Genomic DNA, 16,259 nt, shown 5'->3' on the forward strand with positions numbered 1-16,259 from the left:
CAAGACACCCCAGCCGCTGAAAGGGGTGCATTTTACCAACGGGGTCCTGGTAGTACGGGGTGACGATAAGGAGCTGTTGCCGCCGCGGCCGGGCCTTTGGTCCTTTAATCAATGCGGGATCGCATTGAATCCGTGTACACAGCTCACCAAGGTACAGAAGGAGTTCTTACTTAGCTTAACAGCAGGAGACCCGTTGAAACTCAATGTTCTACGGGCGTTCCTGCGCTTGCTGTTCACTCAGGATAACAGCGAGCAGTTTTGCCTGTACCTTCGGGGCCCAGGGGCCACGGGGAAATCCACGATGGTGCATCTGTTGGAGCACATCATAGGGGAGGCATCTTGCGCGTTGGATGTGCTACGGCTAGCAAACCGCTTTGAGATGAGGGCGATCCAGGACAAGGTGCTTATCACGCTGCCGGATATACCACTCAAGGTAAACGACGCGATATGCTCGATCCTAAAAAAACGGATCTCGGGGGATAAGGTGACTGTCGAGATCAAGAACGGGAGGATCTTCTCTCTAGCTATCCGGGCCCTCCTCCTAGTTACCTCCAACGCGAAGTGGAGTGTGCAAGACCGGACCAGCGGCTTTAGGCGGCGCATGCTGTACCTGCTGACGCCGAAGGCCGCCGCGCGGCGAGACCCGCTTCTCCTAGAGAAGCTTAAGGAGGACGCTAGCGGGCTGGTTAACTGGGCATTGGCGATGCCGGCCGAGCAGTCCCGGATAGGGCAGTGTGTGGAGGCTATCAATGAGCTGAGCGGAGGCGGGCTAGACTCCTCGGGGGTGTTGGAATGGTTGTTCGCCAAGGTGATATATTGCCCGGGCCAAGAGATGCCCTTGGGAGCGAGGAAGGTGCCCTTAAGCGGGTCGTTATACGAATCGTATGTGCGCGGAGACGCAAGGGACAGAACCGGTATCTTACTGCTCTTTTGGGGACGCATTTGAGGACTCTGTAAGGTCCCAGGGGTACCGGGACATAGTGACGAAGAGAAGATCCCAAGGAAGGGTGGTTATTGGGGTGGGCTTGGGCGGGTACGGAGAGCCCATAAAGAGGAGCGGGAGGGTGGACATCGTGAAGTATCTCATGGAGACGGAGCCCTGGGAAGGGTTCCTGAGGGAGGGAGAGGGGGATGGGAGCGAGGATGGGGCGAGCGGTGTCGACAGTGTCGACAGTGTCAACTATGTCGACTTTTCGGACTCCGCGGGGCATAAAGGAGGGGAAAGGGACACACCCCCAGGACAGTAACGCGTCGCAACCCGTTCCTGATTGAGAGGCTCAAGGTGGATGCCAGCGGGATAGTCAACTGGGCCTTGGGAATGCCGCCCGAGAAGACCCGGATAGGTCACTGTGTCGAGGCCCTGAACGAGTTAACCGGTGGCGGGGCGGACTGCTCGGGGCTGATAGAGTGGGTGACCAAGAGGGTAAGATATTGCCCGGGGTTCGAGATCCCGCTAGGTGCCAAGAAAGTGCCGCTCCCCGGATCTCTCTACGAGGATTATACCCTATATGCAGACGCTAACGGGATAGAGCCTTTCCCGTTTAACCAATTCGGGGAAGCGCTGGATGATGTGATAAGGTCGCAGGGGTATCGCGATGTTCTGATCAAGAGGCGGGCACTAGGAAGAATAGTCCAAGGCTTAAGCCTCAGCGGGGGGGAGCCCATAAGGAAGAACAGGGTAACGGGGTCCATGCGATACCTAATGGAGACAAGTCCTTGGCCCGGGTTTGAGAAGGAGAGAGAGGAATGGGAGCGAGATGGCTGTGAGACGATAGACTGTTCCAACGATGTAGGAAGTGCCGATGATGTTAATAGTCTCGATAGTGTCGATAGTGTCGATGATGTCGATAGTGTCGATAGTGTCGATGATGTCGATAGTGTCGATGATGTCGATAGTGTCGATAGTGTCGATGATGTCGATAGTGTCGATACAGTCGATCCTGTCGATCACTTCGATACTGTTGAAGAGGTAGAGAGTGCCGATGATGTCGATAGTGTCGATAGTGTCGATAGTGTCGATAGTGTCGATAGTGTCGATACTCTCAATACTTTCGATACTGTCGATACTGTTGAAGAGGTAGAGAGTGTCGATAGTGTCGATAGTGTCGATAGTGTCGATACTTTCAAGACTGTCGATACTGTCAATACTGTTGAAGAGGTAGAGAGTGTCGATAGTGTCGATAGTGTCGATACTTTTCCAACTTGCAACAATCTCAAGCAGGGTCTTTGCAAGAGGGACGGCACGGCTGCAAAAGGAAGAGAGAGTGGAGGCTGGGGGGATCAGTTTACAGCCCCTGAGGAGGAGAGAACCAGGGACTTCCTAAAGCGGTATCCTGAGCTAGAGGAGGCCCGCCGCAGGGAGGAGACGTGGACGGTTGAACAGATAGTGCGGTGGGCAGTCTCTAACCTCAAGGTCAGGGCAGGTCTCAAAGGGCTGGTGGGGAGCCTCTATCTAAAGGCGGAGACAGCATCAACGCGTGGCGCACACAAGCTCCCCCCTTTATTGCCAAGCACCACCCTGGCCGGCATGCCTTATCCTCTATCAGGCCTCTTGAGTTCAGGTCTCTCGAGGCTGGCTGCTCTTCCCTCTCGATACAAAGAACTCGTAGATCTCCTTAATGAGGAGAGCGTGGTCATTACCAGCACGTGCTACCTCCTCTTCCGTCTCTTTGGGCCAGGAGCCCGGCCTTACTTCCACCGTCGGTGCCCTGTACAGCAACCTTTTGCCACCTCCTACAGGTTTCTACCCAGTTACGCACGGCTCGTGCCGAAGAGCGGCCATGGATCGGCCACCCTGGCCAACCTGAGGCGCGACCTAAAGGGTGTTATCTACCAGGTTATCAACCAACTCGTCCTTCCCGATGAGCTCGTCCTGGAAGAGATTGACATGGTGGCGTGCCACACGGGCATCTATGCAGGGCTGATGGGCTACACCAAAGCACCTAACACATGGGAGGCCTACCAATCAGGGTTCTTCTGGGCCTTTGTTATGGAGAAGTGGGGAGACGGATGTCCCAAGCCACTCCTTAAGCGAATACTCTACTCGGGCTTAAATGGGGCCAGCCTGACCAGTCAGGCCGGCGCCATCTCAGCGTGCATTAAGGAGGCGCATCAAGAGCACCAATCTACGGGGCTCGCTGACTTCCAGAAGAAGGTTTTGGGAAATCCCATCCTACAAGAGCTCGCCCTTTTCCACGAAATGGTGGGTTCAAGAGGCATGATCTATCTTCCCTCCCAGATAAGGCCCTACTATGGGAGGCCAGAGGAGGCATCTTTGCCGGGGAGGCCCCGCAGCCTCTACCACAACGGATTGCTCACCTCTCGCATACTTGCGTCCCATGAGGTGATCCTCCTTATGTACCTCGTGTCTCATTTAGAGGAATCCCGTATGGGCATCCCCGTTAGCCTAGAGAACGACGGGCTGGTCCACCTTACCCGGCGTTCTCACCACTCTCCCACCACCCGTTTGCTTGATGTCTCACTTAGACAGAACAGCCAACGCCTCCTGGGGGTTGAAATCCCGGTGGAGCGCAAGGGGTAGTGCCCTGATTGAGTGGGAGACAAGTCAACCTATTGAAACTAGGGAAAGTCTTGAAAGTATCGACACTATCGACACTATCGACACTATCGACACTATTGACACTCAATAAAGTATCCACAGTATCAATAGTATCGACTGTATTGACACTCAATACTGTATCGACACTATCGACACTATCGACACTATTGACACTCAATAAAGTATCAACAGTATCAACAGTATCGACAGTATTGAAACTCAATAAAGTATCGACACTATCGACACTATCGACACTATCGACACTATCGACACTATCGACACTATTGACACTCAATAAAGTATCAACAGTATCGACACTATTGAAACTAGGGAAAGTCTTGAAAGTATCGACACTATCGACACTATCGACACTATCGACACTATTGACACTCCATAAAGTATCAACAGTATCAACAGTATTGACAGTATCGACAGTATCGACACTATCGACACTATCGACACTGTCCCCACCACCCGTGTATCTAATCCCCATATCTACTATGCACATCAACCCAACAAACACGACGTCGCCTTCTTCCCTGGCCACCCGCTCCTGCGCCTTCTGGGCCCACATCTTCTCCAAATGGGGAGATGACATACCAAAACACCTACTAGAAACCCTCCTTTACTCCGGCCTTAATGGGGCCAGCTTAAAAGGGGGCGGTTCCTTACTCTCTAAGGTGAAAGAGGCGTGCGGAAGCCTGCCCGGATACGAGCTGGAGCAGAGGGTTCTACGCCACCCTATCCTCCAGGAACTGGCCTCTTTCCAGCTCTCCCTGGGACGGAGGGACAGGATCTACTTCCCCTCCCGCAAACAACCGTACTATGGCAAGGTAGAGGGGGAGATGGGGGGATGGGGAGATGGGGAGCCGTGCCGGAGGGAGCAGATATCACGAGGGGTTGCTGTCGTCTCGCGCATTAGCTTCCCACGAGGTTGTTCTCCTATTGAGCCTCGTTGATTGCTTGGTTCGTAATCGCTCAGGCGTCCCTCTCAGTTTGGAAAACGATGGTTTGCTCTTTCTAACCCGCTCGTCGCGCCGGGAGGATACGCTAGCTTGGTGGTAACCTGAGGTCGCGCAGTCTGGATTTTCTTGGGGTGGAGATTCCTCCGGAGAGTAAGGCGTGACACGCCTCTACATGCACCCCCCCCCTTATCTTGCTTCACCACCTCGATAACGGAAAAAGCCGACATAGTCGACATCTCGACACTCTTTCCCTATATCCCTTTTGACACATTACACGGAGGTTTATGCACATTGTCTCTACTCTTATAGGCTTTTTCGGTATCCTTAAGTTCGTCCTTGACCGTACTTTTGCCAGTTGCCTACATAACTTTCGGGAGGCTATAACGGAGGCCTTGTTAACCCACTGGCAAGTCCCCAATTTCAAGTTAAAAGATTTCTCAGAGACATGTTTCAAAAGAGTCGGGGCTACCTCTACCCAACATCTTTGTAACCCTATACAGTCTCTAACTATACTATACTAGATTGGTGCATTGGCATCCTACCGGGACTGGCTATGCAACTGATATTACTAAACCCGTCTAAAATTGGCATTACTAACTCTCTTTTTACTACACTTTCGTTCTTCTTTCCCTATTCATAATCTTTATGGTATAGATGAAATACTCGTCCTCGCCATTCATCTGAATTAACCTTGGAGTACACAACTGAATTAGAAAAATCTGTGTCATGCATTGGTAGTAACAATTGGTAGTAATAACAGCTTGACCTTCTCGAGGTCCCGTGGTACAATTTTCTTTCCACGGAACCTGGACTTCTGATCCGGTCCACGGAAGAGGGAGGAAATAGGATGCAGGACTTGACTTAGTCGCTCGTCACGGAACAAGCTAACTAAGCCAGAATCACCGAGACAAGTAACCTCTTTTCTTTTTCGTATATATCCCTGGTTTCCTTTCTCACTGCTACTTCAGCATCATCGCTACTAGCGGGCCTCAAGCAGTCATCGGATCCTATCCCATAAAGATACGTATCCTTACTCACTTACTTATTAGGTAGTTAGGTAGGTTACCGAATCTTTCTCAGGCAGCCTCGTTGGAACGAAAGAAAGAACGAAAGTCAGATATCGAAGCTGTCTTCATTTCAAAATGGATTCCTTATCGAAGGGTAATTAATGATATGGATAAGCCTATACCAACTCGTCAATCTCCTCTATATTTGACCCGTTTCATATTACTCAAATGAAAACAAGAGACTCATTAGCGAATCTACCCAGCAATTTGATAGATTTTCCATTTCTCTATCCGTGCTACTTATTAATAATACTGAGGTTTGGGAAATGAAGGGGGCATAAAAGCAAAGATTTGGAAATGAGTTGAAAAGAATCTAATTTTTTTTTGTAAATTCTTTTGTAGCTGAGAACAGCTGAAAAGAGTCTTGTACTCCTTTTCTTAAGAGTAATTGATAAGAGGAATTGAATGACGAGGAGCCGTATGAGGTGGGAATCTCATGTACGGTTCTGTATAGTGACATTGAAACTGACTCATCTGTCAACTATTCCACAACTACACCAAAAAAACCTAACTCTGCCCTACGTAAAGTCGCCAGAGTTCGATTAACCTCCAAGTTCGAGGTAACGGCTTATATACCAGGTATTGGCCATAATTCGCAGGAACATTCGGTGGTCCTTGTGAGAGGCGGAAGGGTTAAAGACCTACCCGGTGTGAGGTATCATATCGTTAGAGGAACCTTAGATGCTGTAGGAGTAAAGGATCGTAAGAAAGGGCGTTCTAGTGCGTTGCAGAACATTGTCGCAACTTGTATCATCGCAATGATTCCGTATCAGTTGTTCTGATATGTTAAACGTGTAGCCGACCCAGCATTGCCAGGGGACTGAAGCCTGCTATTACAAAGATTGAATATTATCCATCTATTTGTGTGAAACAACTTGGTGTCCAAGGTATTACATTCCAGTAAGTTGAGTTTTACCTGGACTCCTACCTAGAAAATCTTAGAATGTCTCTTCCTCTTGGAACGGGTTCAGACTACGATTATGGAGATTCGGTGAAGTTTTTGTGAACATTCGGTAATTGGATCAATAAACCCACGGACATTCTTAGTAAGATAACTGAAATGCAAGATTTTCTTTTTCCATTCCTAAACTTTGACTTTCTTCTATTCTTAGAATAATGAAGAGGAAACGGATACTCAATGCATAATGAGTAAATATGATTAACTAAAAGTGGTTCAAAATCACTTCAATAATTTCTATTCAATCATATGGAAAGCTGTATTCGATGAAAGTCGTACGTGCAGTTCGGAGGGAGATCTTCGACTAACCGGCGGATCCACCCTACAATATGGAGTGAAGAAGCCAAAATAATATTCTAAGATACCATTGGCGTTGGGATAAAAGAATTGATTGAAATCTGACATATCTGCAAACTCATGTTACATCGGAGCAGTGTAGCGAACAGAAAGAGAAATATAGAATCGGATCCGATTTATCGTAATCGATTAGTAAACATGCTGGTTGATCGTATTCTTAAGAACGGCAAAAAATCATTAGCTTATCAGATTCCTTATCGGGCTATGAAGCGGATTAGATAAAAGACAAATAGGAATCCACTGTCTGTTCTACGACAAGCAGTACGTGGGGTAACTCCCGATGTAGTAACAGAATCCAAACGTGTAGGTGGATCGACTTATCGAGTTCCCGTTGAAGTCGTACCTGCAGAAGGAAAAGCTTTGGCTATCCGATGGTTATTGATCGCGTGTCGAAAACGTTCAGGTCGAAGTATGGCTTTAAGATCGAGTGATGAATCAATGGATGCTGCTAGAAATTCTGGTAGTGCCGTACGGAAGAAAGAGGAGACCCATAAAGTGGCGGAAGCTAACAAAGCTTTTGCCCATTTCCGTTAATTTCAGATTTGTTCCAATCCACAATGAAAAGATTGTGGATTGGAACCAGGGCGCAGGTTATCGGGAATCAGAATACGCCATAAACAAATGGATAAGTAAAAATTGGACGATGAATAAGAGATATCTAAGCCATAAGTGAGGATTGATAACCATTTAGTAGATTATCAATTATTAGACTCTCTATCTTATAGAAGGGGAAGAAACTAATGTGGAGTTGGAAAGTCCATCGGGGAAAGGCTTGATGCAATATCGATTAGTTATTCGGAGAACTGAGATCCATTGGGACGCACATAGAGGAAGCTGTATGATCTGAAAGATCACTACAATTTGAGGAGCTTCTCCCAGTCCCAACCAATTTTCAATGGATGATCAATGAATAGTTAGTCCCCCTCCTTCCCACGAGACATAGAGGAAAAACTATTTTTTTTTTTAATTCTAAAAAAAAAAAAAAAGGGGGGGGGGGGGGGGGGTCGCGTTGTGGAATAAGGGATAGGGTATATTCAAGATACCGATAAATAGCCTCTGTATCTAATAGTTTTGGATACTCAATCAATCTTAGTTGACACGGATAGGATTTCGTGATATACTAGGAGTTAACAAGCTTACTAGCCTGGGGAATCACTAATTATTTTGAAAACCAAAGATTACCATGACCGCAACTTTAGAAAGACGCGAAAGCGCAAGCCTATGGGGTCGCTTCTGCGACTGGATCACCAGCACTGAAAACCGTCTTTACATCGGATGGTTCGGCGTCTTAATGATTCCTACCCTACTAACCGCAACCTCTGTATTCATCATTGCTTTTGTCGCAGCTCCTCCTGTAGATATTGATGGTATTCGTGAGCCCGTTTCTGGTTCTTTGTTATATGGGAATAACATTATCTCTGGTGCTATCATTCCTACTTCTGCAGCTATCGGATTACACTTCTACCCAATTTGGGAAGCAGCTTCCGTTGATGAATGGCTATACAATGGTGGTCCTTACGAACTGATCGTTCTTCACTTCCTACTTGGTGTAGCTTGCTACATGGGTCGCGAGTGGGAACTAAGCTTCCGTTTGGGTATGCGTCCTTGGATTGCTGTTGCGTACTCAGCTCCCGTCGCAGCTGCTGCCGCCGTTTTCTTGATCTACCCAATTGGTCAAGGAAGTTTCTCTGACGGTATGCCTCTAGGCATTTCTGGTACTTTCAATTTTATGATCGTTTTCCAGGCTGAGCATAACATCCTTATGCATCCTTTTCACATGTTGGGTGTAGCTGGCGTATTCGGCGGCTCTCTATTCAGTGCTATGCATGGTTCTTTGGTAACTTCTAGTTTGATCAGAGAAACTACTGAGAATGAGTCTGCTAATGCAGGTTATAAGTTCGGTCAAGAGGAAGAAACCTACAACATCGTAGCTGCTCACGGTTATTTCGGCCGTTTGATCTTCCAATACGCTAGCTTCAACAATTCTCGTTCTCTACACTTCTTCTTAGCTGCTTGGCCCGTAGTAGGCATCTGGTTCACCGCTTTAGGTATCAGCACCATGGCATTCAACTTAAATGGTTTTAACTTCAACCAATCCGTAGTTGACAGCCAAGGTCGTGTTATTAACACTTGGGCTGATATCATAAACCGTGCTAACCTAGGTATGGAAGTTATGCATGAACGTAACGCTCATAACTTCCCTCTAGACTTAGCTTCTGTTGAAGCTCCTTCTATAAACGGATAATATCTGTCTGGTTATGCAGTATAACTGAATACCAAACCTTTTAGTTTTAAAAGGTTTGGTATCCAATGAGGGTTCGTTAGATAAAACGAATAGAAAGAATGGTAATGGTTTGTCAGAATCTTACAATCATCAGTTTCCAATCTTGAATTCTGAAGAATCTTTGGAATACTCTTCTGCGGCTATATATATAGATATATATAGATATTCCTGTTCTGATTCACAGAATGCTTGTAATCTACCAATCATTTGAATAGAGTGGGAGTACGTTCTTCATATCACAGATTTACTATTGTCTCGTTATATACATAACTAATATGTATGTGTATCAATCGAAGGACCCTAATATCTTAATAGATAGATCCTGTTCCCTTTCACATTCAGGGAGCCGAGTAGCAGAAGGGGCGGACGTAGCCAAGTGGATCAAGGCAATGGATTGTGGATCCATCACGCGCGGGTTCAATCCCCGTCGTTCGCCCATCCAATTAGATAACTCGTTCTTATTTCTTGGAATAGGAAAAGTTGTGAAAAAAGGTGGAGAGGATATGTACAGGTCTCCTCAACAATAACGATTTGAGATTTCCAATCCAATTTCCGTTTTGGACACGAATATGTATATAAATCACTATACTTATTTGAAGTACTTACTCCATCGTATCTTGAATCTTTCAAGATTATCCATATAATAAATGTGAGAAATAGATAGTATCTATCACATATGAATAAGATGAAAAAAGAAAATAAGGTAGAAAGGGTGGGAAAAAAAAGAGTAGGAAGTCCATATTCTCTATCTAAAGCTCTGGGGTTAGTAGAAATCAGTAGATTAGACTACTTCTTCAAATCATTAAAGAACCAACATCTCAAAGAATTTCTAATTGGTCCATTCTCCAGTTATGAACCTTTTATCAGATTATTTGACTTATGAATTCTAAGTTCACTCTTTCTGCGCAATCTGCGTCATTCAGTAAAGAGGGGTAGTAGCATCACCTTGGAAGTCCTAATGTTACTAACAATACCAATTTCTATGCATTGCTTGAGTGATAGAAGTTCGATCGAAAGAAGTTCTATATTAACCAAAATGATTAATGGGGGTGGTGGAGTTAAGAAAAGAACAAGCAGAAAAATCTGGTGACTTCTCCTACTACTTTCTTCAATCCAAAAGATATTTATCTGTTGAAAAAGATGGGAAGAAAAGAACACCTGATTCTTACTATTTAGGTTCGAACGAAGATATTTCAACAGGTTCGACGAGAGAAGAAAAGCAAGTTCGTTATGGTGCAATGAATCCTCTGGTTTCAGATAGATGGAAGGTCTGCATAGTGAGGGATTCACTCCCTGGCGAGGATATATCCAGAGATGAGACTGAGGGGATTCAGATATTATGGAGGGATAGGTATTTAGAAGATTCAAATAGGTTTTTCAAATTCTATAAACATGCGGGACTTTATAAAAATAAAAATAAAAGTGACTGTTACCAAAATGATTCTGATTCGTTATTCTTCTGAAAAATCCATAACAAGCAAGATCTGGATCGACTACAAACAACAAGATTGAGAGAGGCCTTTTCCAATTTGTCTTCATTTCCATCTTATAAAAATACAATGTCGTCTCGTGATGGTATATCCGGGTTAGATTGTCACGAAATTGGGGGAGACTCTCCTATTCTACACACTTATTCACCAATAAGAAATGAATTAATAAATCGACTCACTGGATTTTTTTTGATAATTGAGGAATCGAATCCGATTTCTAATGGGGCAATAATTATTGATATTAATAATAGTGAGAAATCTGGGAAAGGATTTCCATTGAAAATGAAAGAGAATCTATCAGTTACTAGGATATTTGGAAAGAAACTAGGGTTGCCAAGTAGCAAATACTTTGACCTCAATAAGATTCTTCCAAGATATTTTAAAATATTTCTAGGTATACCTAGAGAAGTAACTAATAGAAGTGAAAATACTACTTTTTTCAATGAATTGAAAGGAAAAGATAACATACATTCAATATATTCTCTAGTTAGATTGTATGGACGAAATAGATTGATACCTCTCTACTCAACATACACACTTCTTTTATATGACTATTTCTGTGCATTAGCTAGTGAATATTTCTTCCGAATCAAATATCGGTTGGATGGCTGGGCGGGGCGCGGGGAATCCAACGGTGTAACAAGAATTGCAACTGAAGAAAGATTATTGAAATGGAAAGATAACATAGAGCGTTTGTTGAACGAATATATTACCTTTCGAGTCGATGAGTATAGGAATGTTCAGTCAAATGTGCATAGATGGCTTGATACAACCGGAGATTCGTCTTTTTCCCCTTTCGGGAAAGTCTTTTTAGAAATAAAGTATGACTTGGATAAATCGATTTGCGGTGTATCAATAATGAGAAACAAATTACTAAATAGTATTGGTACTGGGATTAATAACACCACTCAAAATAACGAGAAGTATCCTCATCGATTTCTCAATGTTTTATTTCTTTACAAAATGATTGTTACTGAGGTTACTCGCCAAGAAGTTCTGATACATACGATTGATTATTGCATCGAGAAATTGAACGATATAGATCTTTCGATGCTTGATCCCTTATCGAGTTTACTCGATATTGACATTGACGAACAGATATCTTTTCTCAAAAGAATTCTCGAGAGAAAAAAGAGTTTATTCATTGAGTCTAGATTGTTAATTGATAAAAAAGTGATAGGCTCTTCAATCTCACTAGAACCCGCAGTGAATCCGCCTCTTGTTGGATTACCCCGCATCGAATCTATCCGAACAGGATTTTCAAGTGATGCTCTTTCCACTACGGGGAGACAGAATTGGAATCTGCTTCTAGATAATTCGAGTCGTGGGAGAGGTTCAAATAAAGATATTGGTGAGAGTATTTCAAGATACATTTCCGATGAAGTGAATACACTAAACTTTCTAGACCACTCTAATCTACCTGTATGGAACTATGCGAGAAGCAGTTTCATTCCGAGAATCAAAAGGGATTTCCTTATTGGGAGATGTAGCAGTAGTTATTCCAACGTCTTAGAAAATTTCTATGTGGGCTCCGATAATGAAGTCATCTCATCTAATATGATCTTATCTATTCAGTCCCAACTGTCGGATTCATTATCACCCGATTTATCGAAACGAACAGAAGGGGAAACTGTTGATCATGCACTCACAACGGTTCAACCTATTCCGTCTAATCTGCATGAATCTGCGACATTACTATTAACTCATTCAGATAGACTTTTTAATTCTATTTCAGATCTGAAAAGATTACTGTCGAAGTTGAACTCATCCCCTCGTGAAACGAAAGATTCGTTTCTATCTTCGTGCAGTAGCGATGGGATTTTTTTGGAAAAAACGTTGATAGACTCTAATCCATCGGCGGATTGGCGACCCCGACCTCGTCCTAAGAATCTGGGATTGGATCAAGTCAATTCAGAGAAGTCTATTGAAGATAGATCAGACTCGGGGAATGTTTCCACCAAGAATCGATTCTATCAAAACGATCCATCTATTGGTTCTTTCTGGGAACCAGAAGAATTGGAAACGCTTTATTGGTCGCTAAGATTCTCATTACGCAACGATGTAACATCAAGATCTCTAAAAGGATTGATTGGGAAGAAGGTTCTGCACGAAGATACGAAGTTTGCAGATCCATATATCCGGAAAGAGCCTATCCGTCCATCCCATTTCATCAATTTCAATGAATTATCAAAAGATTTGAACAAATATAAGATCTCTTGGATCTTTTGGAAAGAAAATATCTGTGAAAAATGGAGCCTATTCAGAGAGTATATACCTTGGTTCTTTACCCCTACCCGGTGGAGATACTTCTACGATTCGATCAGAGAAACATATCCAGAAATAGTACTTAAAATAAGTGATGACTCGAATCATAATCTCCCTAGAATTTATGAAAGAATTGCTGAGGATATAGATGGTGCCAAAGCTTATTTATTCCAAAGCCTAGAATTGAGATTCAAAAGTGATTCTATCAATACCATATTATCCAAGATAGATCTTCTTCTTTTCAAAGAAATTACTAATGAAACGAAGATGTCACATTCAGGATGGTCAGTATCTCAATTTTCCAATAAGTCTATCTTGTCTTACCTTATTCTCTCAATATTATTCGTTCTTGCATTCTCCAAGCACCATTTGTCTGCCGTTTCGGGTTCTAATTCCCTTCATTCATGGAAACGTTTCGATACTATTGGATATTTAATAGACCCAATGCGGGGATCCTATTTGAAAAAGGTAATGTATTCCCCTTCGACAAGGTAAATGTAAACGAAAGATCTACTAATCTATTCTTTGAAGAGATTCTTGAATTATATAAATAATATAATCTTTTTCTCCTTCGTGAAAAATGAACTAGATTCATGGATACTTTGTAGGGAAAGCTCCGATACCCTTAATAGTAAGAAAGAACTATTGGCTCAATATTTAGTAACGAATAAGATTATTTCCAAGTATGAGTCGAAATTGAGTTCCAATTCTGATTTATCGAGCAATGAGATTGATCATGAACCTTCCCCACAAGAAAGATCTAATGTTTTGGCATACCTACATCAATTCCGTCAAAATGATCTATTAAGTTACAAGATCCGTAAGTTGGATCCTGCGGAGAAGTGGGCTCTTTCCGCCCCCGAGAGAAATATTCTATTTTCAGCAACGACGAGACGAAGAGGCATTCTGAATATGCCATGTCGTGACATACCTATCTCACTCTAATCAGGATTATTATCATCTAAAGGAATTCCGGTAGTAGGACCCATAGAAACTGGACGATCTTCCGTTATTAGGGATGTAGCATCCAATTCCTACTTTCCGTTGATGAGGCTACCACTAAGGAAGTTGCTATACAATCGATCATATTTCAATAATGTACATGGAAATTTCATCTCGAAAGAGAGCGTACACCGATTAAATCTCATTTTTGCAATAGCGAGAGAGGTGTCTCCCTGTACAATATGGATTCAAGATATTCATGAATTGAATGTTCATCGCTCGTATCATAGACTAGAAGCTGATCCCAGATTCTTACTTTGCCCAATATTGAGGAGTATTGGTAATGGGCGCAGTAATTCTCGTATTCGTAAGAATATTGTTATTGCTTCGACCCATGTACCTGCAAGGGTAGATCCAGCTCCAATAGCTCCGAACCGGTTAAACTAATTGATAAATTTCCGAAAGTCCAACAGGTGTCAACGTCAGAAAGAATTGTCAATTCTCTTACGTATCAAAGGCTTCGAAATAGAGGCTAATCCGCCTCTTCTTGAAGGTACTGGGTCTGGAACTACGGGTTATAGCAAACGAGATTTATTCTTTTCTGCTAATGAAGCGTTATTAATCGGTACTTCCAAAAGGAAAAATATTGTATGTAGTGATGCAATTGGATTAGCTTCACATAGACAACATTCAATTGTTACTTATATGGGCAATGGAATAGAATCCAGTTCTGAATACGAAATCTCTTCTCACAGGATAGGAGAAGCTATTCTAAAAAATAGTTTGATAGATACTTATCCCACAAATATTCTATTTATTGGTAGTAATGTATCAAAGAGGCGATTTTATCATTTGTCTAACTGGTATGTGGAACCTTCAATAACCGAGTCAACAATTAAGGAATTCACTCTATTTTCGCATATCCTAGGGCTACTGGCTGGATTAGCGGCTCGCGATTCGTTCAAAATGGATATGAGAAAGAAAGAAAATTCCATTGTTATTGATAAACTTGTAGAGAATGAGTTTAACCTAGCGTGTGGTGTTCTAGAAAACCTTTCGAAGGATTTCTCATGTTCAGAAATCTGTAGAAGCAGAAGTCGATCCAATAATAGTCTTTCTTTTCCTTCTCCTACTGAACCCAGGTACTGTTCAGATATAATCTATACAAGTCGTTCTTCCAAATCTACGAGAAAAGGGGTGTTTCATTTTCCAACCGACTTCGAAATGAAACAGTCACCCGAAATAGACTTAATTCCGACGGAAGTATCGCGTGAGATTACTTGGTCCCCTAAGGCGTGGCGCCTCAGTTTCATGCGAAGTGGTACTTATGAATCGATAAGAGTCTTATCCGAATTCAATAATTTGTATAATCTAATCCTCCTTTACCAAAATCAGAATCAAATACCCCAACGGGATTTCGAATTGAATAAGATTAAGTATAGTGAAAATAGATCGTATGAGAAAAAAGGATATCTTTTCAGTTATAAGAGAGCTTTAGGTAGGTTGAGACAAAGATATATTAAAAGATTGGAAGACCGATTGGATAATATCTCGTTACGTGAGCAATTTCTCGAATTGGGAATCTCCGACTCATCTAATCAATATGAAACACAATGTAATCGATCCGATGAACCGACTCGATTCTTAGGGGGGCGCTTCATCTGGGACCCTATGCTTCTGTTCCAGCCGGATCATAACATTCCTTCCTCGCGTCGTAGTTTATTAGCGAAGCAAGAACTGGTGCGGAGGCTTTACGTCACTTACGGTATGAGAAGGGAGCGCGAAAAACATTTCTCAAATGAAAAGATTAAGAATTTCTTTCTCTATCGTGGATATGATCCGAAATCGATAGCTGAATCATCTATTAAGCGGTGGAATAAATTCCCTTTGGATGAGGAGCGACATTCCGAATACGTCAAAGAAACTTAGTTTATGCATATACATCTGCAATATCCACAGATATTTGTTCCCATTCACTTGTATCAAAGCATTGTAATAGAAGATTTGCAAGAGCGATTTATTCGTTTTAGGCTTCTGGTTCATAGAAATAGATGGATGAGACGGAACCGTTCCCCATTTAAGGATTTTCTTATCTATAATATGTTGCTTGAAACTTATTAATATCTATTCAATCCGTTCCGGTTTGGTGGGACGTCACTGGATCAAATAACGAAACAATTTTTTAATGAAAGTTCAATATCATATAAGAAAATCTTAGATACTCTTCATTCAGTCTAGATCTCTAGCAATATAGAGGTATTTAGAAGTCGAATCAGTAGAAGGAAGATCTATCTTTTCCTTTTACTGATACAATAAGATTCTGCTTGTAGCATCTAAAATGATTAAAAAAAAGGATAGATCATTTCCTATAT

At 42.9% G+C, this 16,259-nt stretch overlaps 3 protein-coding genes, 1 non-coding gene and 1 pseudogene across 4 annotated transcripts, besides 1 other annotated feature. All coding sequences in view use genetic code 11, as the record gives it.

Moving 5' to 3' along the window:
- Positions 1–16,259: part of an inverted repeat (inverted repeat region B; IRB) that runs on past both edges of the window.
- rps12 (ribosomal protein S12) lies at positions 6,080–6,901 on the forward strand (one part of a trans-spliced gene, as the record gives it). Coding sequence (YP_009490508.1) covers positions 6,080–6,311; positions 6,876–6,901 — 258 coding nt within the window.
- rps7 (ribosomal protein S7) lies at positions 6,967–7,440 on the forward strand. The gene is given in 1 exon segment: positions 6,967–7,440. A coding segment is annotated over 1 exon segment (474 nt).
- psbA (photosystem II reaction center protein D1) lies at positions 8,090–9,151 on the forward strand. Its single transcript has one exon. It carries the CDS (start codon positions 8,090–8,092, stop codon positions 9,149–9,151), a length of 1,062 nt encoding a protein of 353 aa, YP_009490529.1.
- Positions 9,552–9,626, forward strand: trnH-GUG. The gene has a single exon. It is a non-coding gene; the product is annotated as a tRNA-His (tRNA).
- ycf2 lies at positions 9,876–16,125 on the forward strand (annotated as a pseudogene).

This window comes from Cibotium barometz, chloroplast (genome assembly GCF_041138505.1).
Source record: "Cibotium barometz chloroplast, complete genome".
Lineage (NCBI taxonomy): Eukaryota > Viridiplantae > Streptophyta > Polypodiopsida > Cyatheales > Cibotiaceae > Cibotium > Cibotium barometz.